This window comes from Pongo abelii, chromosome 16, assembly GCF_028885655.2.
Source record: "Pongo abelii isolate AG06213 chromosome 16, NHGRI_mPonAbe1-v2.0_pri, whole genome shotgun sequence".
Classification (NCBI taxonomy): domain Eukaryota; kingdom Metazoa; phylum Chordata; class Mammalia; order Primates; family Hominidae; genus Pongo; species Pongo abelii.
Genome location: NC_072001.2, coordinates 82,449,950 through 82,474,448, shown reverse-complemented (window position 1 = coordinate 82,474,448; position 24,499 = coordinate 82,449,950). Strand labels below are relative to the sequence as shown.

The window sequence follows — 24,499 nt, the reverse complement described above, 5'->3', positions numbered from 1 at the left end:
GATTCAGGATTCAGGACAATAACAGCTTAAAAATAAATATATAAATAGCAATCGTTTTCTTATATACTAAGACAGCCCCGTTTTTTTAAAAAATAGGAAGGAGATCTTATTTCCAACAGTAACTGCAAAACATATCTAGAAATAAGTTAGATAAGAAATATGCAAGACATGTATAAAGAAAAGTGTAAAATTCCACCAAAAGATTTTTAAAAACAAAGAATTGGCATGATACCTTTTTTCCTGAATAAGAAGACAAAACATTTATAAAAGTCTTCTTTCTTCCTAAACTAACAAATATTTTCAATGTGATTCCAGCTGAAACCTCAATGAGACTTTTTTGAAACTAGACAAACTGAGTATGAATTAATCTTGAAAAGTAAATACAAAAGAATATTCAGGAACAGTATAAAAAGGAAAAGTGATGAAGATGTGTCTGTACCAGCAGCTTTCAAAATGAATAATAAAGCAATAAGAAATAAAATCATGTGTCACTGGCATAAGAACAGATGGACAGAACAATGGGACAAAAAGTAAAATCTGGAAATAGTCCCAAGCATGAACAAGAATTTGGTATATGATAAAAACGCTACTTCTTATCAGTAGTAGAGTTTGAATTATTCAAACAAGTGGTGGTAGACAACTTGCCAGCCATTTGAGGAAATTAATAATAAAGCCAGACCCTAACCTTAATCCTGTCTCAAAAATAAATCCAAATGAATTAAATGCTAAATGCAAAAAATAAAACTACAAAAGAAAATACAGCAAATATGTTTCAATCTTGAGCTAGCACAGTGGGGGGGGGGGCGATCTAAAATCAGAAACTATTAAAAAAAGATTTGTCAACATTCATTTAAAATTTATTACAACATACACAACATATAGATATGGATATACAGGATTAAAATATAAACAACAAAGTGAAATAAGCCAGTCACAAAAAGACAAATACTGTTGTATGATTCAGTTACCAGAAAAAGGGGTCTCACTGCAGGCCCCAAGGGAGCATTCTTGGATCTGAGGCGGGAAAGAATTCAAGGTGGGTCACAGAGTATAGTGAGAAGAGATAGTTTATTGAAAGCAATTGCATTACAGAGTGAGGTGTCCTCGGAAAGCAAGCAGAGAAATGCACCATCTTTAAGATTTTATTTTATAGGGTCTTGTCTATGCAAAGACGAAACTAAGCTGTGCCTACATGCGGGTGAGCAGGCAGCATGACAAAATTTATTATTCTATTGATTTAAAGAAAACTATCCTTGACATTTTAGTGTGTGAGTACACCGAAGCTTAACTATGATTATCTTGAAAGCACATGTTGTTATGGGTATTAAGACATCTGGCTTTCTGATGTTGTAGGTGTGTGTCCTTGTGGGTTTTCTTCAACTATAAACATCTTTGGACCACGGGTTGCAACTGGCAAGGAATGTGCCTTGCTAGTTCTAAGATGGAGCTGAACTTAAAATGGCTTTACTCTGGCGCTCCTAGGCTTCTGCTTCCCTAACAATTCCATTTATGTGGTACTTAGAATAGCTAAATTCGTAGAGATGGAAAGTGGAACGGTGGTTACCAGGGACTGGGGAGAAGGGGGAATGGGGAGTTGTTGTTTAATGGGTACAGTGTTTCAGTTTTACAAGATAAAAAGAGTTCTGGAGATGGATGGTGGTGGTGGTTGCACAACACGGTGAGTGTATTTAACACCACTGAACTGTATGCCTAAAAATGACTAACATGTAAGCATTATGTGTATTTTACCACAATGAGAAAAAGACAGCACTATTTCCAGCATGTATGATAGCCAATGGTTAATATCCCTAATATATAAAACACTGTGATAAATCTACAAGAAAAATATAAACACGACCGCCAAAATAAAGATATAAAACAAAAATTCAAAAAGAACAAATGTGAATGACTGTAAACATGTTAAAATGTCTAACCTCACAACTTTAAAAAGAAATTTAAATTAATACAAGAAGGAATATCATTTTTGCCCTTTCAAAATGGGCAAATATTCAAGAGATTGGCAATATTAATATCCAAGATTGACAAGTGGATGGCGAAATGGACTGTTTCATCCACTGCTGGTAGCCAGGTAAGGAGAAAAAGCTCTCTGGAAATCAAGTAATACAAACCAATGTTGTAAATGTATATCATTTTAACCCCGAAGTGCCACTTTCAGAAATTCAGCCTAAGAGAGGGAAGTGTATATAAAAAGATATTAATTGCATTATTTCCAAAAACTATGAATTGAAAACAATCTAAATCCCCAATCAGAAAGAATCCATTAATTAAATTTGTAGTAATATTTAAAATGTCCCCACATACTGTTAAGTAAAGAGACAGCAACAGATTGACATCATAAAACAGCATAGCATAGTTTCTGTATTCCAGAAACACACTTTGGTAAATATATTTACTTAGGAAAAGAGGATTGTATAGAAAAAAATGATCATTGGAGAAATTATCTGTTTATTTTCTATATTGTCTTAGTTTTTTACAAAGAGCCTGCAGTAATTTTAATCAAACGGAATACTATGGCTATTTTCATTGGCTAGAAAGTAAAAGCGTAAATTGCTGGTGTCTGCAGTTGGATGCCTGGGCAAAGCTGACCAACTGAGCCCAAAGTTGGAGTAGTAAATCCCCAAGGGGAAAGCCTCCATTTCCAAGTCTGCTTCTGACCCCTTGTGCTTAAGTCTTCATTTCTTTAAATGACACAGAAACTACATTTTTCTTATGGAATATGTTGCCAAAGGAGCAAAGGTTCTCTAGATATTCCATCCACACACACGCCACATGCCCCACAGACATACACACCATACCACTCAGAAACTTCCACACATGCAACAGACAACACACATCACACACACACACACACACACACACTAGAAATCCTCACTAGCGGGCACCTCCCATCCAGTCAGACCCACAGAACACCCATCTCAACAAATGCCTAAGTTGACCTCCGGTCCAAAGTCTAATCGAAATCCCACATGAAGACTTAGCAGGATTTCGAACTGGGCAATGTCCCTGTCATTAGCTAGCCATTTCTAAATGCAGAGACCAAACCCACCAAAATATTCCTTAATTCTCCTTCTTGATTCTTTATCTACAGAGACCTCAGCCCACAGGGCTGGGAGGTGGGAAATCCAGTAAGCCAGTTCTTCTGGGATGAGGCCTGGACGAGCAGTCAGAACACCTCATCCCAGCTCCTCCCTGTAAGACTCTGTGCATGTTGTTTCCACTACCTGGGCCTCAGTTTTCCCATCTGTGAAATGGGGTTATTAACCCTTATGCAAATCCTTCTTGGGAGAATGGAATGAAGCATGGCAAAGCCCAGATGCACCTACAGTGCTCCTGTAGACATCCTCTCCACCTTTGAGGGAGGGTTGACCTCAGGCCTAGTGGACAGCACACATGAGAGCTAGGTGTGCCCACTTCCACTAGCTATGGCAGGGAATGCCTACCCCCTTCTTGGCCTTCCCCACCCCAGCCCAAGCTGGAGCCAGCCTGGTAAATGGTGTCTTCTTAGCCAGCTAACTGAAGCACCTTCCAGGGGCTCTGAACTCTGACTAGCATTGAGGCAAATGACCACAGAGGGGCCAATCAGGAGCTCTTCTCCGGTTTCCGGCTGTGGGAACTGGAGAGAAATCAATATGCACACAGCTCAGATGGGAGTCATCAAAGCGCCAGGGCTGATGCCAACCCCCTCTTTCTCACACAGAGGTTTTAAGCCAAGCCCAGCTCTCCAGCAGGGACTGGCCCACCAGGAATTCCTGTAACTCCAAGACCAGCAAAAGGAAGTGGCTCAGACTCCCCAATGCCAGCAAGGGGAAGGAGGGAGTTGAGAGCAGATGTTCTTGGCCCAGGCTTTAGACCAGTGGTTCTCAACCCCAGCTGTGCATTGGAATCACCTGGGGAGCTTTTAAAAGCACAGATGCCCAGGGCCCACCCTCAAAGGTTCTGACTTAATTGGCCTGGGGTGCAGCCTGAGCACAGAGGTTTTTAAAACATCTCCAGGTGGTTCCAAAGTGCACCAGGGCTGAGACCCACTGAAGTGGGTTCTTTTTTTTTTTTTTGGAGACAGTCTCGCTCTGTCACCCAGGCTGGACTGCAGTGGCGCGATCTCAGCTCACTGCAACCCCCGCCTTCCGGGTTCAAGCAATTCTCCTGCCTCAGCCTCCTGAGTTGCTGGGACTACAGGCATGTGCCACCACGCCTCGATAATTTTTTTGTATTTTAGTAGAGACAGGGTTTTACTGTGTTGCCCAGGCTGGTCTCGAACTCCTGAGTTCAGGCAATCCGCCTGCCACCTCTGATCGGAATCTTTCCCCCAGATCCAGAGGAAGACGGTTTTCTTCCTGCTACACTTAAGAGTCAGACAGAGAAAGCATGCTTGGGCATCCCTTGCAAGACAGGGACTGTATTTTGTTTATCACTGTATCCCCAGTGGCCCACCCATGCCTGGCACAGAAGAAGGGCTAAATGAACACTAGTAGAATGAAATGTGTGTGGATGAGTGAATGAATGAATGAATCCCATTGCCTCCCACCTCTCGAGTGCCCTAGAACTTTCAAAGTGTGGTCTGCAAACCAGCAGCTTTTCATTACCAGGGAACTTGTTAGAAATGCAGATTATCAGGTCCTGTCCCAGATCCACTGAAAGAGAATCTGCATTTTCACAAGATCCCCAGGTGATTCATGTGCACGTGACCGTATCATGAGTTCTCCCGTATATGAGCGGTTCTCCACCTTCACTGCACATTACAGTTACCCATGAAAGTGTAGCTAGCCCACCCATGATCTCTGGGAAGTGCTTAAGTGCTCCCAGGTGATTCTGATGTGCAGCCCAGGTTCAGAACCTATGTACCATAAGTCCCTCTGCCACAGCAGCCTCTGTGCAGGCTCAGCCTTGAATCCAGCCTACGTAGGAGACCCTCTCTTGACCATCCTACACCCTCTTGGGATAAAAGCCAACCTCCCTGCAACCCAGGGACCACCCACTTAGCTCTACAAAGACCTCTGGGACAGACTGCCCAGTTCAAATCCAACCTCCGCTGCTCCTAGCTGAGCGGCCCTGAGCAAGTCATTCAACTCTCCCATACATCAGTTTCCCCATCTGTACAATGGAGCTCATTGGGGAAAAAAATAAACTTACTACACTGGGTTGCATGAAGATTCAATGGCTTAATTGATCTAAAGCACTTAGAACAGTGCCCCTTCCCTGAAGTTTTCTTGGCTTCTGTAACAGACTTCCGAATAAAAGAGTTTAGATAAAGAAAGGCCAGATTAAGAACCTCAATCCTGCAAACTCTGCTTCCATGAAGAGAGCAAGTGAGAAGAAAAGATGGTGATAGTGTAGGGAAAATTAAGACTGAACGAAAAGGCTTAGCCATCTAGTCTATTTTCATTATTTGTGAAGAAAAATCAGCACCACTGAGTCCTTGGGGTCCCTAGGACTGGAACGATGGCACTAGAGGGAGGACTAAGGTTAACAAGGCCAGTTCCTCCCCCAAATTGCTCCCACTCCAGGAACACAGGCCTGCCTCACTGTGCTCAGGACAGGGGCAGCTCCGTTCCTCTACAGCAGAGCTTCTCCATGGATTCTTCCACGACCTACACAGGGCTGCCTGGTTTCCAAGCCCTTCCCTAGGGCTCCAAACTAGGGTGTGTGTGTGTGTGTGTGTGTGTGTGTGTGTGTGTGTGTGTGTGGTGTGCTGCATGTGTTGTGTGGGGTGTGGTGTGTGTGTATGTGTGTGTGTGTATGTGGTGTGTGTGGTGTGCTGCATGTGTTGTGTGGGGTGTGTGTGTGTGTGTGTGGTGTGCTGCATGTGTTGTGTGGGGTGTGGTGTGTGTGTGTGCAGCCCAGGTTTGGTCTGTGGGGAGTGTGTGTTATGTGGTGTGTGTGTGGTGTGGTGTGTGTGGTGTGGTGTGCATGGTGTGTGTGTGGTATGTGTGGTGTGTGGTCTGGTGTGTGGTGTATATGTGGTGTGTGGGTGTGTGTTGTGTGTAGGGGTCTGTAGGGGTGTGTGTGGTGTGTGTGTGTGGTGTGTGTAGTGTGTGTGGTGTGTGTGGTATGTGTGGTGTGTGTGTTGTGTATGTGTATGTGGTGTGTGGTGTGGGGAGTGTGGGGGTGGTGTGTGGAGTGTGGGGGTGGTGTGTGTAGTGTGTGGTTGTATGGTGTGTGTGATGTGTGGGGTGTGTGTGTGTGGTGGGGGGTGTGGAGGAGTGTCGGGGGGGTGTGTGGTGTGTGGTATGTGTGTGGTGTGTGGCGTGTGTGGTGTGTGGCATGTGTGTGGCGTGTGTGTGGTATGTGGCATGTGTGTGGCGTGTGTGTGGTGTGTGTGTGGTGTGTGGTGTGGTGTGGTGTGTGGCGTGTGTGTGGTGTCTGTGTGTGGTGTGTGTGGTGTGTGTGTGGTGGGGGTGTGGGGGGGTGTGGGAAGTGGTGTGTGTGTAGGGTGTGTGGTGTGTGCGTGGTGTGTGTGATGTGTGGGTGTGGTGTGTGTGTGGTGTGTTGATGTGTGGTGTATGGTGTGTGTGTGTGGTGTGTGGTGTTTGTGTATGCGGTGTGTGTGTGCGTGTGTTGTGTGTGTGTGTGGTGTGTGGGTGTGTGGTGTATGGTGTGTGTGGCGTGTGTGTGGTTTGTGCGGTGTGTGTGTGTGGTGTGTGTGGTGTGTGGGTGTGTGGTGTGTATCTGTGCGTGTGTGGTGTGTGGTGTGTATTAGTGTGGTGTGTGTGTGTGTGTGTGTGTGGTGTGTGTGGTGTGTGTGTGTGTGTGTCGGGGGAGGGGTGTACGCAGTTTCCGTGCGGAAAGATGGTGTCTTTCCTTCAGAGAGCTGCGCGGGCACCCATCCCCGCTGCAAAGCGCCCGGGCCAGGCGCGGCTTGCTCTGGGTCGGGGCGAGCCCGCTGCCCTCTGCGGCAGACAGCGATGCGCGCTCCCCGCCCCAGCTCCCGGCTCGCCCGGCGGCCCGCGCGCCCTCCCGGTGCAGCATGCGGGCGCTGTGACGTTCTCGGATAAATGCCGTGTAACTGTGTAGGCGAATGAGAGCTAAAAATAAGAACGGAAAATCTATCATTAAGGTATCATTGCGCCAGCGCAGCTATTTGAAGGCTCCCATGGTCCCCGGCGCCTGCGTTTGAAGCCCGCCTTCAGGCTTTGGGGGGTGTTTGCAGAAAACTCCCAGCAGCGGCTCGCCAACCAGACCTCAGGGTGCAGGGAGGTGGCGCCGGTAATTATGGCAACTCTCAAAATAAAATAATATAAAATAAAGTAACCAACGTTCACCAACCACCACCCCATCTCACCCTCTGTACTGTCCTCAGGTAGCTGGGGAAGCCGCCGGGAGTGCGGCCGGATGCTGGAATTCAATGTGACCCGGCTGAGTATGCAAAGACTAGAACTGGACGCTTTTCCAGCTCTATTTCGCCACCCACCTTCCTCCTTCCACCTTGTATTAGAAATAAAGTAGGGGGTGGGGGAACCTTTAGAGGAGAAAATGACAACTGGTACTTAACCCCAGGTCTACAGTGCGCCGCGGTGGGGCGCAAAGACGCAAACTCCCGGGATGGCGAGCCTCCGGGGTTCCATTGGGTTAAACGAAAATTGATCTGATTTGCTTTTTAACATCCGAAAGAGAGAAGGGGAGATGAGGGGAGGGAGGGCAGGGTTTGTGTGTGTGCGTGTGCGTGTGCGTGTGTGTGTCTGGGGAGGGGGAGGAGGCGCCAAGGTGCAGCCTGCGCGCGGCTCTGCGCCTCGGCGGGGCTGCGTGCGTGTGTCCCTGTCCGCGCTGCTGAAACGGGCTCTTCGAGGGATCGGCGTCACATGACTCCGCCTGCCCCTCGCCAGCGCGCAGATCGCCAGTCCCTCAGTTTGCCCGGCGCCGGAGGAGGGTCAGGCGGTATCTTCCGGGCACTGGGGCTCTGCGGGGCGGAGAAGAGGTTCCGGCGGGGAATGGTATATCTGGATTCAAGAAGCCGCGGCTCGGCGCCAGATCCTGGAGTGTAGATATTTGGGGGGAGGGGAAAGCTAGAGGGAGCGAGCGAGCGAGCGCCAGAGAGAGGCAGCGCGCAGCGCGCACGGACGGGGGGCTGCTGCGCGGAGAAGATGTAAGCGCGTGGGGTCTCGCTGGCCTCTGAGCACCATGCAGAAGGGGATCCGGCTGAATGATGGCCACGTCGCGTCCCTGGGACTGCTGGCGCGCAAGGACGGCACGCGCAAAGGCTACCTGAGCAAGCGGAGTTCGGACAACACAAAATGGCAAACCAAGTGGTTCGCGCTGCTGCAGAACCTGCTCTTCTACTTCGAGAGCGACTCGAGCTCGCGGCCCTCGGGGCTTTACCTGCTGGAGGGCTGCGTCTGCGACCGCGCGCCCTCCTCCAAGCCGGCGCTGTCGGCCAAGGAGCCGCTGGAGAAACAGGTGAGGCGAGCGTCGCGTCCTGACCTCCCCGCGTCCCGGCCGCCGCCCTGGGGGCTCAGGGCCTTCAGCTGGCTGATGGCGCTTGAACTTTGGCCCCTCTACTCTTGGCGCCCCAGGTATTCTCTGCACCCTCAGCGAGAGGGGAGGCTTGCTTCCAGCCGGGCGAGTGACTGCGGCGGGCAGAGGGGGCAGGGATTGAGGGCGGGGAGTAGATGTGGGCTGCGGCTGCCCTTCGCCGGACGAGCCCCGTGGGAGGTGGGTACAGAGGGGCCGACACCTGGAGATGCAGAGGAAGATGGGGTCCTAAGGACCAGACAGAGACGATGAATCTGGATACACGTCCAGCCAAAAATGGTGCTCCCAACCCCCACTCCCACCGCCCAGCCCTAATAGCCCCGATCGTCTGTTCCACACCGGGAACGTGTAATTCCCCGCGCTTAGGCATGGGAAGGGCAAGACGGAGGCGTCCGAGCGCTGCCAGCCCTTGCCTCGCCGCAGCTGAGGGCGGAGAGCAGCCTGCGCTAGCTCCGCGGAGTTGGGCTGGGGTTGCGGGGCTACACGGGTCGGTTCGGTACCATCGAGCGGTGGTGGGCTCCCAGCTGGCGGCCGCCGGAGCAACAAGCCCAAAGATTCCCAAGGACCGTTCTGATGCGCCGGGGCTAGGGCCAGGGCTGCTGCGGAGGCAGCGGGACAAGTGGGCGCTTCTCTCCTCCCCCGCCCCCTGCGCCGCCGCCGCCGCCGCCGCCGCCGCCGCCGCAGTCGCGGCTATAGCGCTGCGCTCTGGTTTCCTGAGCTGCAAGGCTAAAGAGCCAGGCCTGGCTCTAACAGGGAGCCTGGGCGGGGTGGGGGTGAGCCTCTGGCGTGAAGGGAGGAGGGGCACCTGCAGAGAGAGCCACCTCTAAGCTTGGTGCGCTTTCCAAAAGCATCTGGTCCAGCCTCTTGCCTCTAGGAAGATAAAGCAGATGATAGTGGATCCTAAAATGCCACTGCCGGCAGGAACCTGCCATCCATAGGGCCCAACGGCTGGTGATTGCCTAGATGGGGACATTGAGGCCCAGAGAGAGAAATTCACTTGCCCAGCGTCATGCAAGTAGTTGAGGCTGTCCCAGTATTCTGAAAAGACAACCGAAATCTCAAAAGCCACTGCTGCATGAAGACACAGACTGGTGGTGATTGAATTGGTTGAAATAAAAGCATCGCTTGAAGTCTTCCTCCCAACTGTCAGGACAGAGATCCAAGCTCAGTCTCTCTAGCACATCTCTTCCTTCCCTACCCTCAGCCAGTGGGTGTTAGGAGATGGTTTCTGAGGACTGGGAAGTGTGGACAGGAATTTTTGAGGGTGGGTCCCTGGGGATGACAAGCCATGTGGTGAGCAGGGGCTCCCAGATGGAAAGAAGAGCAAAGGGCAGGCAGCTCCTTAAGCTTAAAGCTCAAATGGAGCCTGGGGAACTCATGTGGAAGAGCCAGTCCCAGGCCAGACTAGAGAATTTGCTCTCAGCCCTTCAGAACTTGCCCCTCTCCAGCCAGTGTCTACCCACACCTACTCGGGGCCTGCAGCCCAAGCCCCAGCCCCAGCCAGAGCCCCCCTCCATCCCTCAACCCACTACACTGGATCCCAGAGCTGAGCTCCTGGGTAGGCAGGAAGTGAGGGGTGGGGAAAGCCAAGTTGGTATGGGCTCGTACTATCTGTTCTCAGCCCCCTGGAGGTGAAGGCAGACAGGCCTGAGACTGAATCTCAGCTCTATGACTTCCTGGCTGTGTGACTTCGGTTAACTTGCTGAACTTCTCTGAGTTTCCATTTTGTAATCTACAAAATGAAGATAATAACACCTACCTTTCTGGGGTTTTGAGAGCCCTACATTAAATAATGTATATGAAAGTATGCTCCCAATACATTTTAGTTAGATCTAGACGAATCATAGTTGAATCTGAATTACGCCCACCTGGACAGAGCTATTTAGGTCACCAGATGTTAAAGTTGTACAGAACCTCAGAGATACAGCCTTCCCATTTTACAGACCAAGAAACTGAGAGGCAAAGAAAGGGAGTTACCCTACAACGGAGTAAATCAGTGGCAGAATCAGACCTAGAATTCATCCAATGCCTAAGAATTCCTGAAAATGAGACCCTACATTGATTTCAAATCATCCAACTCTTGGCCCAGGTATTAAATCATCCTAGCAGTAGACCACGGGAGGAACATCAGTGCAAAACTAATTGATGAGATGCACTCATGTTCAGAGCCATTTCCCCGGAACACGACTAGTCAGAGATCCTCAGGTGTGTTCACGAGAGCAGCCCTCCTAGCACAAGAGAACAGAACAGGGTTAAAAGTAGCAGATGATAGTCTGGCGCAAATTTCTGTTAAAGACTCATACTTTAATCACATATGTTTATATAGGTTCCATTTGCCTCTAGACCAAGTTTGACTCCTGTGGAAAACTAGATCCTGCTCCTTCCGGCTACACATGTGTACAAAAATTTATCACTGTCTCTTTTCTCAATCTTTGAGTAAAATAAATGGTGCCAGCAGCTGCTCCATGTTTCTGTTTGACTTCAGTGCCCCATGGCATAAGCCACAGAGCCTAGCATGAGAGGCCTAACTCCAGGCCATTCTGTGACCAGGTTTGAGCCTACAAGAAGCTTTGGCTCGATCTGCTGGGCATGTACAGAGTGCCTGAGTTGAGAGGCGTCTACGAAGCCATCTGTTTAACTAGACTAGCTGGTGTCTGATGAAGAATTGGTTTCAGCAGGAAGCCATTTTACCAATGTCCAAGCAGACAGCTTCCTCCCTGAAGGGCCAGGGGTGGTTTTTGAAGGAATAGAAACCAACTCTTGGCTGGGCACCCCTAAGTGGCTGGGGCAGAGTCAGGGACCGTGCACATAGTAGATGCACAGGAAACGCACATTGAGCTGGACTTGTTAGCCTATCATATGTTAATTCCATATTTTATGTCCTCAACCTAGAAGCTGACTGTCACAGGCCGTGAGCCCCTGAGGAAGACAGACATAGATACGGGTGAGCTCCTCACCGTGTGAAGATGCTCTAATAGCGGGATATGCAAGGCACTCTGGCACCGAGCCCCAGGCCCATCCTAACATTGTGCAGTCTGGCTGTGTTCAGACCAGTCTGACTGCCTCTGCTGCAGCCCCCGTGTCCAGGAGCTCTAGCCTGGGATCCTAAGGCCTCATGAAGTCAGACTGGCACAGCCATGCCCCTTATTCCATCCGGCAGCTGCAAGCCACCTCCCTGGCCTGGGCCCTTTGCTCAGTCCTGACCTCTTCTGCTCCCAGCCATGTAGCCCACACACTGAAAGCCCAGGTGCTGTTGACTTAGAGCTTGGGTTCAGCTTCGCTAGAGGTTGGCCCTTGGTGTTCCATACCCTTCTTTGGCATGGAGTCCCCCAACCCCGGCTTTTCCCACTCTCATTCCAAGCTCTCTGAAATAAAATGTCCAGCCCCAGCTTCTCAGTAGGGTGCCCAGCCAAACCAACTCCAGCACTTCTTTCACTCTTCCCAACCAGGAAGGGTCAAAATGTGGGCACCAGGCTCTTCCTGATTCTCTTAGGACAGAAGAGACTCAGACAAATCCTTGCAGCCAGAACCTCAGAACTTGATGTTGTTGGAGGTCCCAGAAGCTGGGGGGGGCCTCTTAGAACCTGTTGTCTACCCACTTTGTGCCCTTCTCTAGAGACAAGACAAAGCCCCCCTCCTGGTCCTCATGCACAGGACACATTACTGGTTGGCCTGGCAGATTCAGATCAACAACAGCCCTGAGGCTAATGAGTACACTCATTTTACAGATGACGAAACAATTTCAAGTGTGGCTACCCAGCAAGGCAATGGCAGAAATGAGATGCATTCTCTGGCTTTCTCACTCTGTAGCTATTCTGTTGTCACCACAAAGCACACCCTCCTTGGAGTTATAGCACATTCAACCTCTCAGCCAATCAGAAAAATGAAAAGCTGAATGTAGAAAAATAAGGTTGCTCTAAAAGCAGCAGCCCTTAGACACAGAACCCTGGGACGCTGGTATACATATGGTGCCAACAACGCAGACTGTAAGATGCTTGCACCTATAGGAAACCAGCAAGACTACCCCACCCGCTCCAGACCATGCCCAACCCTAGCAGGTGTGGGGTCCCAGGATCAACTGTGTGGGCTACTCATCTCCCACCCCATCCCCCAAATGTTCCTAGAGTTGGAATGAAGTTGAAGAGGCACAGTAATTATGCCTGGAGTGGGACAAGGGAATATCGGCTCCTTGCAACTATGCTTGGTGACAAGTGTGGTGAGAATCAGAAACAAATCGTACATCCACAAGCCTGAACTAAAATTCCACATTGTTTATTCACGCAGCAAACATTTTGGCCCTTGGTGTCAGGCTTGTGGTAGGTCCTGCAGACACAGAGAAGAAGAAAACTTAATCTTTGTCTTCAAAACACTCATAGTTGAGTAGGGAGCTCGCCTCTCACCTCTCTCCTCAAAACTCACTCCCACAGTAATCACCAAGTGCTGGCAATTCTTCCCTCCTGAAGAGCCTGGGACTCTCTCCCTGCCTTGCCTTGGTTCAGGAGCTCATGGAACCCTGCTTGAGACTTACTGTAGCTATTCTGTTGTCACTACAAAGCACACACTCCTTGGAGTTATAGCACATTCAGCCTCTCAGCCAATCAGAAAAATGAAAAGCTAAATGTAGAAAAATAAGGTTGCCCTAAAAGCAGCAGCCCTTAGACACAGAACCCTGGGACGCTCTGAAAGCATCAGTGGCTCCCATTGCCTTTAGAAAGATATTCAAACTCCCGACCATGACCTGGAGTACCCAGTGAGATCCATCCTTTGCTGGCCCCTCTAACCCAGAGCCACCCATCCCCTCTCCTCCTTCCTCATCCTGCTCAGGCTACCACTTTTCAGAGCTGCATATGCCTCCCATTTCCTATCTCAAGGCTGTGGCAGAAGCTGTTCCCTCCACCTGAAATGATCTCCCACCAACCATGCCCTTAGAATAAACAGCTCCTTCTTCTCCTGCAGGTCTTAGCCTAAACATTGCCTCCGTCATCACATGCATTTACAGCACTGGACTCTTTATTCATACAATTGATCACAGTCTGTGAATACTTCACGTATTTGGACGGTTGCAAATCATCTTTCTCCCCACTGGAACGTAAGCACCAGGAAAGCAGGAGGCAGGCAGATGCAGGAGACCAATCAGGGGCTGCTGGAACCCAGAGTCCGGGTGAGAGAGGTGGAAGCCCTGAGAGGATGAAGGAATGGGGTCTTTACGATTAAAAAAACTTTACCAAGAGACACTCAGGTGGAAAATTGGCAAGACCTGCCATCCCATTGGTTGCAACAGAAAAGAAGACAGGATCAAACCTGATGTCCATGGTTCTGCCTGAGGCCACCAGGCAGATGCATGTCACCAGTAGAGAGGGGAGAGCTGAAGACAAGCAGGTTTATGGGCAGTGAAAGAGGATGAGTGGCAGTGATCTCATCACATTTAATCTCAGGGAGGTCACATTTGAGAAGCCCAAGGGCAGAAAAGGGCTTTAGTGCCCTCCCCCGCCCCACCTTCTGGTATGGTAAGGACACTTATTACAGAAACCAGCGGAGTCCCACGAGGAGGACAGTGGGTGGTGTGTGCTGAGGGCGGCGGACCAAACAAAAGGGCATGTGCAGAGGCTCAGCAGGTGGCGGCCCTGTTGTCCAGAGCCCAGGGAATGAAGTGATGTGGCTGCCAGGTGCACCACAGGGGACGTGCAGGCTGGCTGAGAATAGTGCCAGCTGGGCAGAGCCTCATGAGGTCACTTTGGGGTCTGCCTGCACTCAACGCTTTCACAGCCTGGCCTGGCTGGTCAGCCTTTGCTTGCACTTCTTCAAGAGCAATGAGCCAGCACTGGGAAGTTGAATTTGGTGGCTCGTCCACACTAGGATTTCATTTTTCAACACTGCCAGGCAGGTGCCGTCACTCCTCCTTCATAGGATTTGCCAAACCTGCACAGGAGAAGTAGGATTTGAACCTTCTCTCCCACTGGGTCACTGTAGACAAATCCGCAACTTCCCTTCATTGATGCTTTTCTGCCTCATTCTGAGGAGCCCTGGGGGCCACACTCCCACATCAATCAGAGCAGTCCCATTTTTAACTGTTTGATATATTAGGTTTCCACATGAGATTTTGTCTTTCCTAATGCTTTAAAAAGCTTGACCTTCGCCATAAGTTATTACTAAATGCCCTTCAACTCTGCCATGCTATGAATGCAGATTTAAATGTATATAATTTTGTAGCAGCATGTTTCAAAACGCCAGATCAAAAATGCTGAATGACAATAAATACCATTTATTGAGTACCTGCTGTGTGCCAGGCACCAGAGTGCATGTTTTACATGCAGCTCTTCCCTTAATTATTCCAACAGCCCTGTGAGGTTATCACTATTTGCCCATTTTCTAGATGACAAAACTGAGGCTCAGAGATGTTAAGTTGTTCAAAGTTAGCAAGTACATGCAGAAGCTGGCCCATGAACCCAGGAGGTCTTCCTGATTCTAAAACCTGAGCTCTTCATCCACAAACACAGCATAAAGACTGGCTGGGGACTGTTATTCCTTGCTGTCTATTGCCAAAATACGTGGAGAAAGAAAGAGAATTAATAGCAGGTGAAAATATGTCACAGTCGCGCCAGTGATTTTTGTGAAGGCGGCTTTTGTTTCTGCTTGGGTGGGAACCTTGTAACTCTGAATCCCCTGAGCGTTGATGAGAAGCGCACCAAGGCAGGCATCCACACCCCACAATCCGGTTTCCCTGGAATCTGTGGGAGCGTGGAGCCAGTGCCCGTGTGCGTGCAGCCAAGAACAGAACTCAGCCCCCTGATGTTTATGCAGGAGCACTAGTGACGCGTGGACTTGAGAGAGGTCCAGAACACTGCCAACGCCCAAACACTTCCGTGAGGGCGACTGTCGTGCAGGGAGCAGCTGGGAGGTGTGGACACCCCCACTCTCTGTCCCCGACTCAGAGAGGAGAGTACAGCCCCTCACACACGCAGCCTTCATTTCCAGCCTCCAGCCTCCTTCACTGAGGAGTTATTTTGTCCCTGATAGTGAGGCAGCATTGAGAATTTCCAGCCATGGTGACCCGGCGTTAGATCCTGGCTCTAAATCTCGGCTCTGCCACCTCCTAGCTTGGGAAGGCTTTTAAGTTCTCTGAGTCTCAGTTTCCCCATCTCTGTGTTAAACTACATGCTGTTTGGAAAGCCCTAGCACAGCGCAATAGGTGTTATCAGTAAATTGCAGCAGCTGGGGCTTTGGCTGCCACCTTTATGACAAGACTGTTCCTCACTATAGCAGTGACCCAGGTCCCTGGGGTCTCTCGCAGGCTGGAAGCAAGCCAACACTGAGCCCTGACCCTGCATATGAAAATAGGATTGGAAATCTTAGCTCAAAGAACCTGTGAGTTCCTGAAAAGGTCCGAGCAAGCAAGCCCCTACCAAAGGACAGATGATTGCTGCAGGAGCGTCCTTCATCCCTGTGGACAAACCATCACCAAGCCCTGTTAGTTTCTCCTTCTGGGTATATCTCTCAGAGCTGTGCCCTCTGTCCCTCTCTTCCTCCACCACTCTGGTCCAGGTTGGCATCACCTCTCACCTGGACTCATCTTATGCAGTGGCCTCCTAACTGATGTGTTAGTCAGGGTAGGTTGGGTTGTGCTGCAATAACAACCAACCCCCAGATCTCCATCAGCACAACTAAGACTCATCTCTTGCTTGTGCTTTACGTTCCATGCAGCTGGCAGGAGGCCACTGCTCATGATGATCACTCAGGGACCTGGGCTGGTAGAGGCTTGGTCCTGACACCAGCCTCCATGGTCCCCTCCACTGAGGGGAAGGAGTGTGACAGATGTCTCATTGGCTTTTCCCAGAAGGGATCCACTCTGAGCACAGTTCACTAGACAGGGTGAGCCACCTGGCTTTATTTCAGAAGATGTGCAGAAGTGCAGACCTACTGTGTGCCGGAACACAGAGCGCCAGAAAGGCTGAGAGGAGAATATGGTGCTAATGGTATCCACTGTCCCCACACATGCACCGTGCCCCCACCCCCAGTCCACTGGCCTCTCTGCAGCCAGAACAATCTTTCTAAAATGCAAATCTGATCATCAGTCACACACACAGTAGCTGAAGAGAGGTTTTATGGTGGTTTCATGAGGACACGGATAGTATGTGGTGTGAGTGCAAGCTCAGAGCTTACAGGGGCAGGATCCTTGCCTGGCCTCCCCTCCTTTCGTTAAGCTCAGTGACTCTGTCATTCTTGACCAAATGTCACAGAAGCATTTTGGCCACTAGGCTTCCCTGGAATTAACAAGGGAGAGGATTTTAAAGGCTAAAGTGTCCTCCTGAGATGTTAACACTCCATTGACAGCCTTCACTCAACAGAGATTTACCAGTACCTCTGAGGAGCCAGGCCTATGCCTCCCTGGCACTGGGAGGATGGGACAAACAGCAGGGGCCCTCCCTGGAGGGGCTCACCATCCAGTGAGAGGACAGCCTGTGAACAGACAGTCACAATGCAGTGTAATCCCTGCTGGCACACAGAAGAGCCAAAGAGGGGTGAGAGCTATGGGAGTCCAGTAAGGGCATTTCCCCCAGCCCTGGGGTGTAGGGGGTGATTAGGGGCATATAGGTTGCAGGGGACACCAAAGCTGCCCTAAAAGCCTGTGTGCTATGTCCCAAAGCTCAGGCCTTCCCAGGCCCAGTGCAGAGCCAGTGCAGGGCTCTGAGTGGGAGAGGGGCGGCTCCGATCTGTGTGTTAGGAAGATCACCACAGAGTGAGAACAGGAGAAAACCCATCTGGAGGCAGGAAGCCAGTTAAGAGGAGGCTGCAGAACTGAGCAGTAGCAAAGGCCTGAATTTGGGAAGTACCATGAGCACTAAAGGTCTCCCCTCCACTCCCATCCCAGCCGTGACTCAGCCACTGAAGCCTGTGCTTTAGTGGTGGGCCATTAATACCATCCAGAGCTCAAGATCCTGAGACTCTGCAGCCCCATGCCCTCTGCCCCATGCCCTCTGCCCCATGCCCTCTGCCCCATGCCCTCTGGGGCTTCCCACATCCTGGGTTTGGGGCGGCAATGGGAATGTCAAATTCTCATCCCGTGAAAGCTTCAAGTGTTGTCTCCACACCTTCCAAGTCAGCCACCCACTCAGATAAAGCACCTTTTCAGATGACAAAGTCTTTTTCACAATTAGCATTTCATTTAACCACCACAGTAACCCTGCAGTTACTGTGGTTCTACATAAGAGAGGCACAATCCTCATTTGACAGACGAGGCTTGAATAGACAGAGTTCATTCTCTCCACAAATACCAACTGAGTGCCTATTTTGTGCCAGGCACTGAGCTCTCGCTGCTAAATGTCAGAGTCAGAATCTGCACCAGGCCTCCCGGTTCTAGGTCTAGTGGACATTGAGGCTGGTTGTTAAATGAGGTAATTTATACTCTAAAGACTAGATTTTACTAATCCATCAGGGCTAATGCAATTTCTTTCCCCTGAAACATGAGATAATTATTTTCCAAAAGATACTTCCTAGTTGAGCTTTTTTTTTTTTTTTCAAACTGGAAAATCCAACTCAGATCTTAAAATAAAGTCCTTTCAAAATCAGTTTTAGAAGAATGAAAGAATTTTTGATAACCTTAGCTGGTATTCCAAAACTCCATGCAGAAATTTAGAGAAACCTGATCGAGATGAACTTTTCCTGTGAGACCATATGAGTGAAATATAATCAACTTTGTTTAGATACCTCTTGGGCTCTTAGCCAAACTCAAGAAATGAGTGAAATCATTTGGAAGAACCTGTTCACATGTAGTGTTCTCAGCCTGCCCAGTTTCCCTGTGCCCTCAGCCTGCTGCTGCGCTCTCACCCCCTTTCCTGCCTCAATGGGCCTTCCTGCCCCCTCACTGCACTTCACCTCTGGTCACATCTGCAGGCAGCAAGGAATTGGAGTTGGAGGGAAGGGCTGGTGTTTCAGGAGGAAAGCCAATATCGGTTGGGCACCAGTGAGGAGAAGCAAGTAATTACATCTTAGAGTTTCCTGGTAGCCTGAGCAAGGAAGGAAACAGGCTAGTTATGAGATAGTCGTTGCCTCATGGAAAGACAAAGTCCAGTTGCTCAGGCAAGAGTACTTGTGTCCCAGGAGCTTGCATACGGGGGACCAGCAGGGAAATGATGATAACCTTGAGGGCAGAGGCACTGCCAGTATAGGGCCTGCCCCCATGAGTCGCATCTGCTGGCTCTTAGGGGAGGCTGAGCATGCTCAGTGAAGACCACATTCCAGGAGGCTTAAATGGTGGGGTCCCAGGGAGGTGTGTCCTGGTGTCCAGATAACACAGGGTGCAGCTTGGAGAAGGCTGGGGAACGGATGGGCAATTGGACCCTCTTAAATAGCCATTGCCTTCTTTTATTTTAAATTTTAGGATTGGTAATGCATTTCCATAGCTCAACATTCAAAAGAGACAAAAAAGTATACAGTGGCAGTGCTCCTTCAGTGACTCTGTTCACTTCCCTAGTGGCCATTATACCAGTTTCTTATCCATTCTCCCAGAGGGATTTTATATATATATATACATATACATGCAAACATCTGTCCGTCTATGTGCATGCATGTATAATTATATAAATGGCAACACAGTCTGCACCATGTTTTTCTCACTATTTTGTGGAGAGGATTCTCTGTGAGTACATTGATCACCATTCTTTTTTATGGCTCTATAGTATTCCATGGTGTGGACATGCTATCATTTTTTTTTTTTTTTTTTTTTTTTGGCCAGTCTCTTCTTGAGGGATATTTAGGTAATTTAAAGTCTTTTGCTATTACAAATGGAGCTGCAGTTAATAAGTAAATATCCCCGCACATGGGCCATTTCCAATCAAGTTTTTGACAAAAGCTGAAGAGCAGATATATCCATACTGAAGTCTGTACCTTCATTCAGCAAGTATGAGAACGGGGGCTGTTGAAAAGGGGAGGGCAGGCTGGCTGAGGCGTCATCACAGATTGAAAGATGTTTGTGCAGGACCAGCCAAGTGTAACAGCCACCAGGACCCATTTCATCTGTAGCCATGGTGCCCAGGCCCTGGAGTAGTTTACATTAAAACAGAGACCCTTCCGCAGGCAGAAGCTTGGAGGCCTGCACTGACATGGGCCCCCAGGCGTTGGGTCAAGCACAGCCTCGTTCAAGGCTGATTCTGAAAGAGGGGGGCTTTCAAGGGCTTCTAAGCCCTGAGGTTGCAGTCACTTCCTGAATCTCCTCCCACCTTCTTCCTCTCAACTCCCAGCGAGGCCAGGCAGGGAGGATGAGTGAGCACGCAGCATGGCACCCAGGAGGTCAGTCTCTGGCCGCAGGCCTCTTCCTGGGCTGGTTTGGGGTCCAGAGTGGCGTATGGCTCAGGCCCTAAAGACTGGGAATCTGGACAAAGACCTGAGACAGGCACTGAGAACAGGGACAAAGCAGAGGTTCTGGTGCAGCCACCATGACCCAGGAAGACTCAGACTTGAGAACTCAGAGGCAGAGGTTGGGCAGAAAGAATCCAATTGGAGCTAGGAAGGAGGTCACAAAGTGGGGTCCTGATGCTGCGTGAAGCCACATCAAGAGAGGTAGGGGATATGAGTAGTCAGGGTGGATGAGTTCTTTCTGGATTGGTGTGGAGGAACTAGGGGGGCATGGGAAAAGCTGATACTTCCTGCTCCGTGGACTGCCTTCCTGCTCAATGGAAGTATTAGCCTCTGCTGGCCCCACAGGTGCAGGAAGTATTCCCCGACTTGGGAATAATGTACTTAGTGAATCCCCCACTGTACACCACGGCATGAGCGCGTGCAGCCAGGGCTGGAAGGAACCAGCGTTGATGAGCATGCGCTGCATTGCAGCAGCTGTGAGAGAGGTCAGAAGATGCTCTTGGGGTGGCCTGCAAGGGTCATGGGACAGAGTGACTTGCCCTGGGAAGGAGATGGAAAAGGGAGCTGGAGGATCTGGGTGGGGATGGGGGGGCCTAGATGGATGTCCCCATATAGATGGAAGGAAGGAGAGAGGTTGGACCCTGGGCCAGGGCAAGTGCACACATACACACATGCATGCATACAAACACACACACACACACACAAACCAGGTTCTCTGTAGCACAGCCCCTCCCTGTACTGGGATATTAGGCAGCATGTGGCAGAAGCACAGCACCTGTGGGGCCTCAGCCCCAAAGGTCAATGATGGCGGGGAGGAGGAGCCAGGACCCAGTTGGGGAGAGCTGGCCCTAACCAGAGCAGCAGAGTGGGACCTGGTAAGGGGTGGGATCAGCCAAGAGTGGTGGCATCTATCCCCGAGCCCACCCCACCCACCCCTTCTCTCAGAGGAGGCAACGAGCAGAGGCCCAGGCGGCAGGTCTGAACTCCCGAAAGGCGGGATGAATTGGAGGGGGCAAGGAGATCAGAGGGGACTGTTTGATGGTCCAGGTGGGTAATGATGAATCGCTGAAGCAGGCATGGCAGTGAGGATGGGGGAAGGCACAGATTCCAGAAACACTAGAGACGAAAAACAGATACAACTGGCAGCCAGTTACACAGCAGGAAGAGGAGAGAAGCAGGAACTGAAGATAATGTACAGGATGCCACAAACACCATCTCCCTGTAACCCACTGATCTTGCATGGCTGTGACCATTCTGGTTATGAGCCCCTCCCCACCACGCCCTCAGGACAGCGGCTGGATCCTACATTGTATGTATGTGTGCAGGCATATGAATGCTCATGCATGTGTGTTTTCCAGTAATGTACCACTGCTAGGTTGATTAGACCCATCATTTGACCTTGTAAATGAATCCAGTGGTTTACAAAACACTATTTGAGCCTTTTCATGAACGAGGAGCTCCCACAATGCTGTCCTAAACAACCCCGTGAGGTGGGTAATATTGTCCCCATTTTGTGAAAAAGGAGACTGCCCACAGAAGTGAAGAGGTGTGTTGAAGACCCCAAGGCTAAATAATAAATAATAAATTTGAACCTAGGTCTGATGACTCCAAGCCCTGGTAGACCTCACAACCCCAGGGCCCCAAAATGGACTCCCTGGAACACTGGTTTTATGGAATATTGATAGATCTTCCCAAAAAATGAAAATAAGATTCCATGGATGTTCCAGAAAAGGCTCCTTATGGAAGGACTGCTCTGTGCCCTGTCAGCTCTCCCTGAAGAGGCACAGATGGCTTTCATGAAAAACCAGTCCCCCCAACCCCTTCCAGCCAGCTCCACTACCCATGCCTGAGGGGTATATTCAACACCACCCCCTTTGTGGCTTTTGCTATTAACCAATTAATAAGCTGGGCTCCTGGGCAGTGGTGACAAATGCATTCAGTCACCCATTCAGTCAACCAGGGCTACCCTGTGCTCTGGCCAAGGCACGGTGCCAGGCTCCAGGGAGAGTTCTTGGTCAGGAATCATTTCTTTGAAAGGAGCAGGAGCCTTTTGCTCAAAGCAGCTTGAGCAAGAGAGGACTATCCTGGAAGAAACACAACGGTAGTTAATGGAACCCAGGGAGAAAATATACATCTGGGTCTCCATGGCCTGAACACCTCCACCTAGCCTTGTCCCCACCACTTGAGTTCCATCACCACCTCTTGCCACTTTCTGTGAGACCCTTCTGCTTCCTTCTTGGTTTCTTACTTGCACTTAGAGCTCACACATGCAGCTCATCAGCCTGGTGTCTCTGTGCCACTATGCCACATTCCCAGGAGCCCCAGATGGGTGAACCCTGGTGCATGTCCACTGCTGCTCCAGGCAGCTGCGTCCAGGACCATGGGCTTCTGAGAGGGCATGAGGGGCAGGGGAGAAGTCCTGCGTTTCTAGTATGACAACAACCACGTTGCTCCTCCCTCAGGGGTTCCAAACTCTGGGTGATTATAACCAGCTGGGGGACTTTCGAAAAGACCAGTGCCTGCAACCTCCCCTCCCCTCCCTTCCCCACCCACTACTCTGTTTTAATGGATCTGAGAAGGGACTTGAGCGACAGTGCTTCTTTAAGTTCCCAGACATCGCTAATGTGTAGCCTGGATTGAGATTATGGGCTGTAGCTGGAAAGATAATCAGAACATCATTATGATATGAGTTGAGAATGGCCTTGATGGCACAGGATGGGGTGCTATCTGGGAGCCCCCGCAGCTCGCCCATTAGGAAGAACCACCATACCTTTCCAAAAGCACATATACAGCTGACATGCGTGTTGTCATTGATGGCTGCAAAGTGAACTATGTCTGGCTTCTAGTGGGGGCTAAATACTGGTTGAATTAATGAACGAGAAACAACTTGGAGAGTAAAAGGTGTGGGAAATCTTCACTCTAATACCATGTGTATAGAATAGACCAAGGCAAGTGTTGTTGGGCCTGTTTGTCAGAAAGGAACCAGGGCTCAGAGAGATGAAAAGGCTGCCCAGAGTGCCCAGCTCTGAGCTTCACTGCCAGACCCAGACTCAGCTATGGAGGGTTCCACCTGCTCCTCTGTCTGTAGGGGAACCAAACATCCCAGTTTGCTCAGGACTGTCTTGGTTTTAGTACTGAAAGTGCCATGTCCCCAGGAAACTCGTTAGTCTCAGGCAAACCCAGGACAGTTGGTCACCCCACTGTCTGTGGTTGTCCAGTGTTCTGTGTTCAGTGCAGAGGCTGTAGGGGCTGCTGGTCAGTTGGGAGAGGCAGGAGGCAAAAGAGAGTCTAAGCAAGTGGAGCTTCAAGTCCCCAGCCCCAGCTTCCAGAGGGGAAGTAGATCCAGCTCCAGACTGACCTGGGGTAGCACGGGCCATTTTGCAGTCCGGTTGGACAGGAGAGGCATACTGGGGCCAGGAAGGACATTCTGGACAGGAAGGGCATACTGGGGCCAGATATGCGCTGGAGCTCATGCACCTCCAGGTCAACTAAGGCCACAGGTGTGGTTCCAGAACATTTCCTCCAGCAAAGACAAGGGCCCACATGTGAGTCTAGTCCTGGCACAACCCCAGATGTGATTTCTGAATCCCCGCCTGTGAGCCTGGTAGGTCGCAGGTATAGTTTGTGGATCAATCCCTCTTTTCCTACTGAAGCCCCAGGCGAAAGTCTAGACTAGTGAGTAGTTCTCAACCTTGGCTGCCCATTGGAATCACCCGGGGATGCTACATCAAACTCCAGTGTCCAGCCATGGTTGAGACTCACAGGTCTAGGGATACTCAGAAACCCAGGTCAAGCCTCAGAAGGTCCAGGCTCCATCCCTGCACTTGGGAATGCCTTGGAATCATTGTGGATCTGTTACAGTGATTTTGATACTGCGAGTATTTCTCGCTCGATCTTAGGACTCCTGGTGGAATCTCAAATCAGGTTATCCATCTCTTACTTCTGCTGTAGGAAAGCTCTAGGTCCATCCTTGATCTCTGTGGAGGCCCCAGGTGGAGCTCTGGGCCCATCTCTGCAGCCCTGCAGGGGCTTTAGAAGTGGTTCACCAAGTCTTGCCTCTTCTCTAGCAAAATCGGGTGTGGCCCATTGGTGGTTTCTTCCTCTCTTGCATTTCTGGGGAGTCCCTGAATGAGGCTGTGGTCTGTTCATACAACTGCAGTTGGACCCCAGCGATGGTTCTGCGAATCCCTGGATGCATTATGAGGCCTGGGTGTGGCTCTGACTTGGCCCATGCAGGCTAGTGAGGCTCATGATAAGGGTCTTTCTACACAGCCCATGGCACCTTCCATATATGATAGTGGACCTGCGCCTCCCGCCCAGGTTAAGCTCCGCATAGGGTACTGACCCTGCCTTCACAACCTGGTGAGTGCACTGGTAGTGCTGAGGCTGTCCTTGCAGTACTGGGCTAAGCCAGGTTCGGATGTATCTCTGGACTATAAGACTTCCCATCATTGACCCTCACATCAACTGCCTATCCCCACCCTAACCTGGCTCCAGTCCAGTTCAGGGAAGAGCCTCAGCCCAATTTCCCCACAGGGGCCACTTGCCCTTAGGAGTCATGGGCTTATCAGTTCTCCTTGAAGCATGAGCATGTACAGAATCACCTAGGGTGCTCTTTAAAATAAATCCCAGCCATACCCCTAGGGATCCTGATTCA

The 24,499-nt window shown here is 50.2% G+C and overlaps 1 protein-coding gene across 1 annotated transcript in view; it reads left to right on the top strand.

Moving 5' to 3' along the window:
* Positions 1–7,831: 7,831 nt before the first annotated feature.
* RASGRF1 (Ras protein specific guanine nucleotide releasing factor 1) overlaps positions 7,832–24,499 on the top strand; it is a 129,737-nt gene continuing 113,069 nt past the window's right edge. Inside the window, exon 1 of the mRNA XM_024232549.3 lies at positions 7,832–8,412. Coding sequence (XP_024088317.2) covers positions 8,137–8,412 — 276 coding nt within the window. The 5' untranslated portion in view covers positions 7,832–8,136. The remainder of the gene's footprint in view (positions 8,413–24,499) is intronic.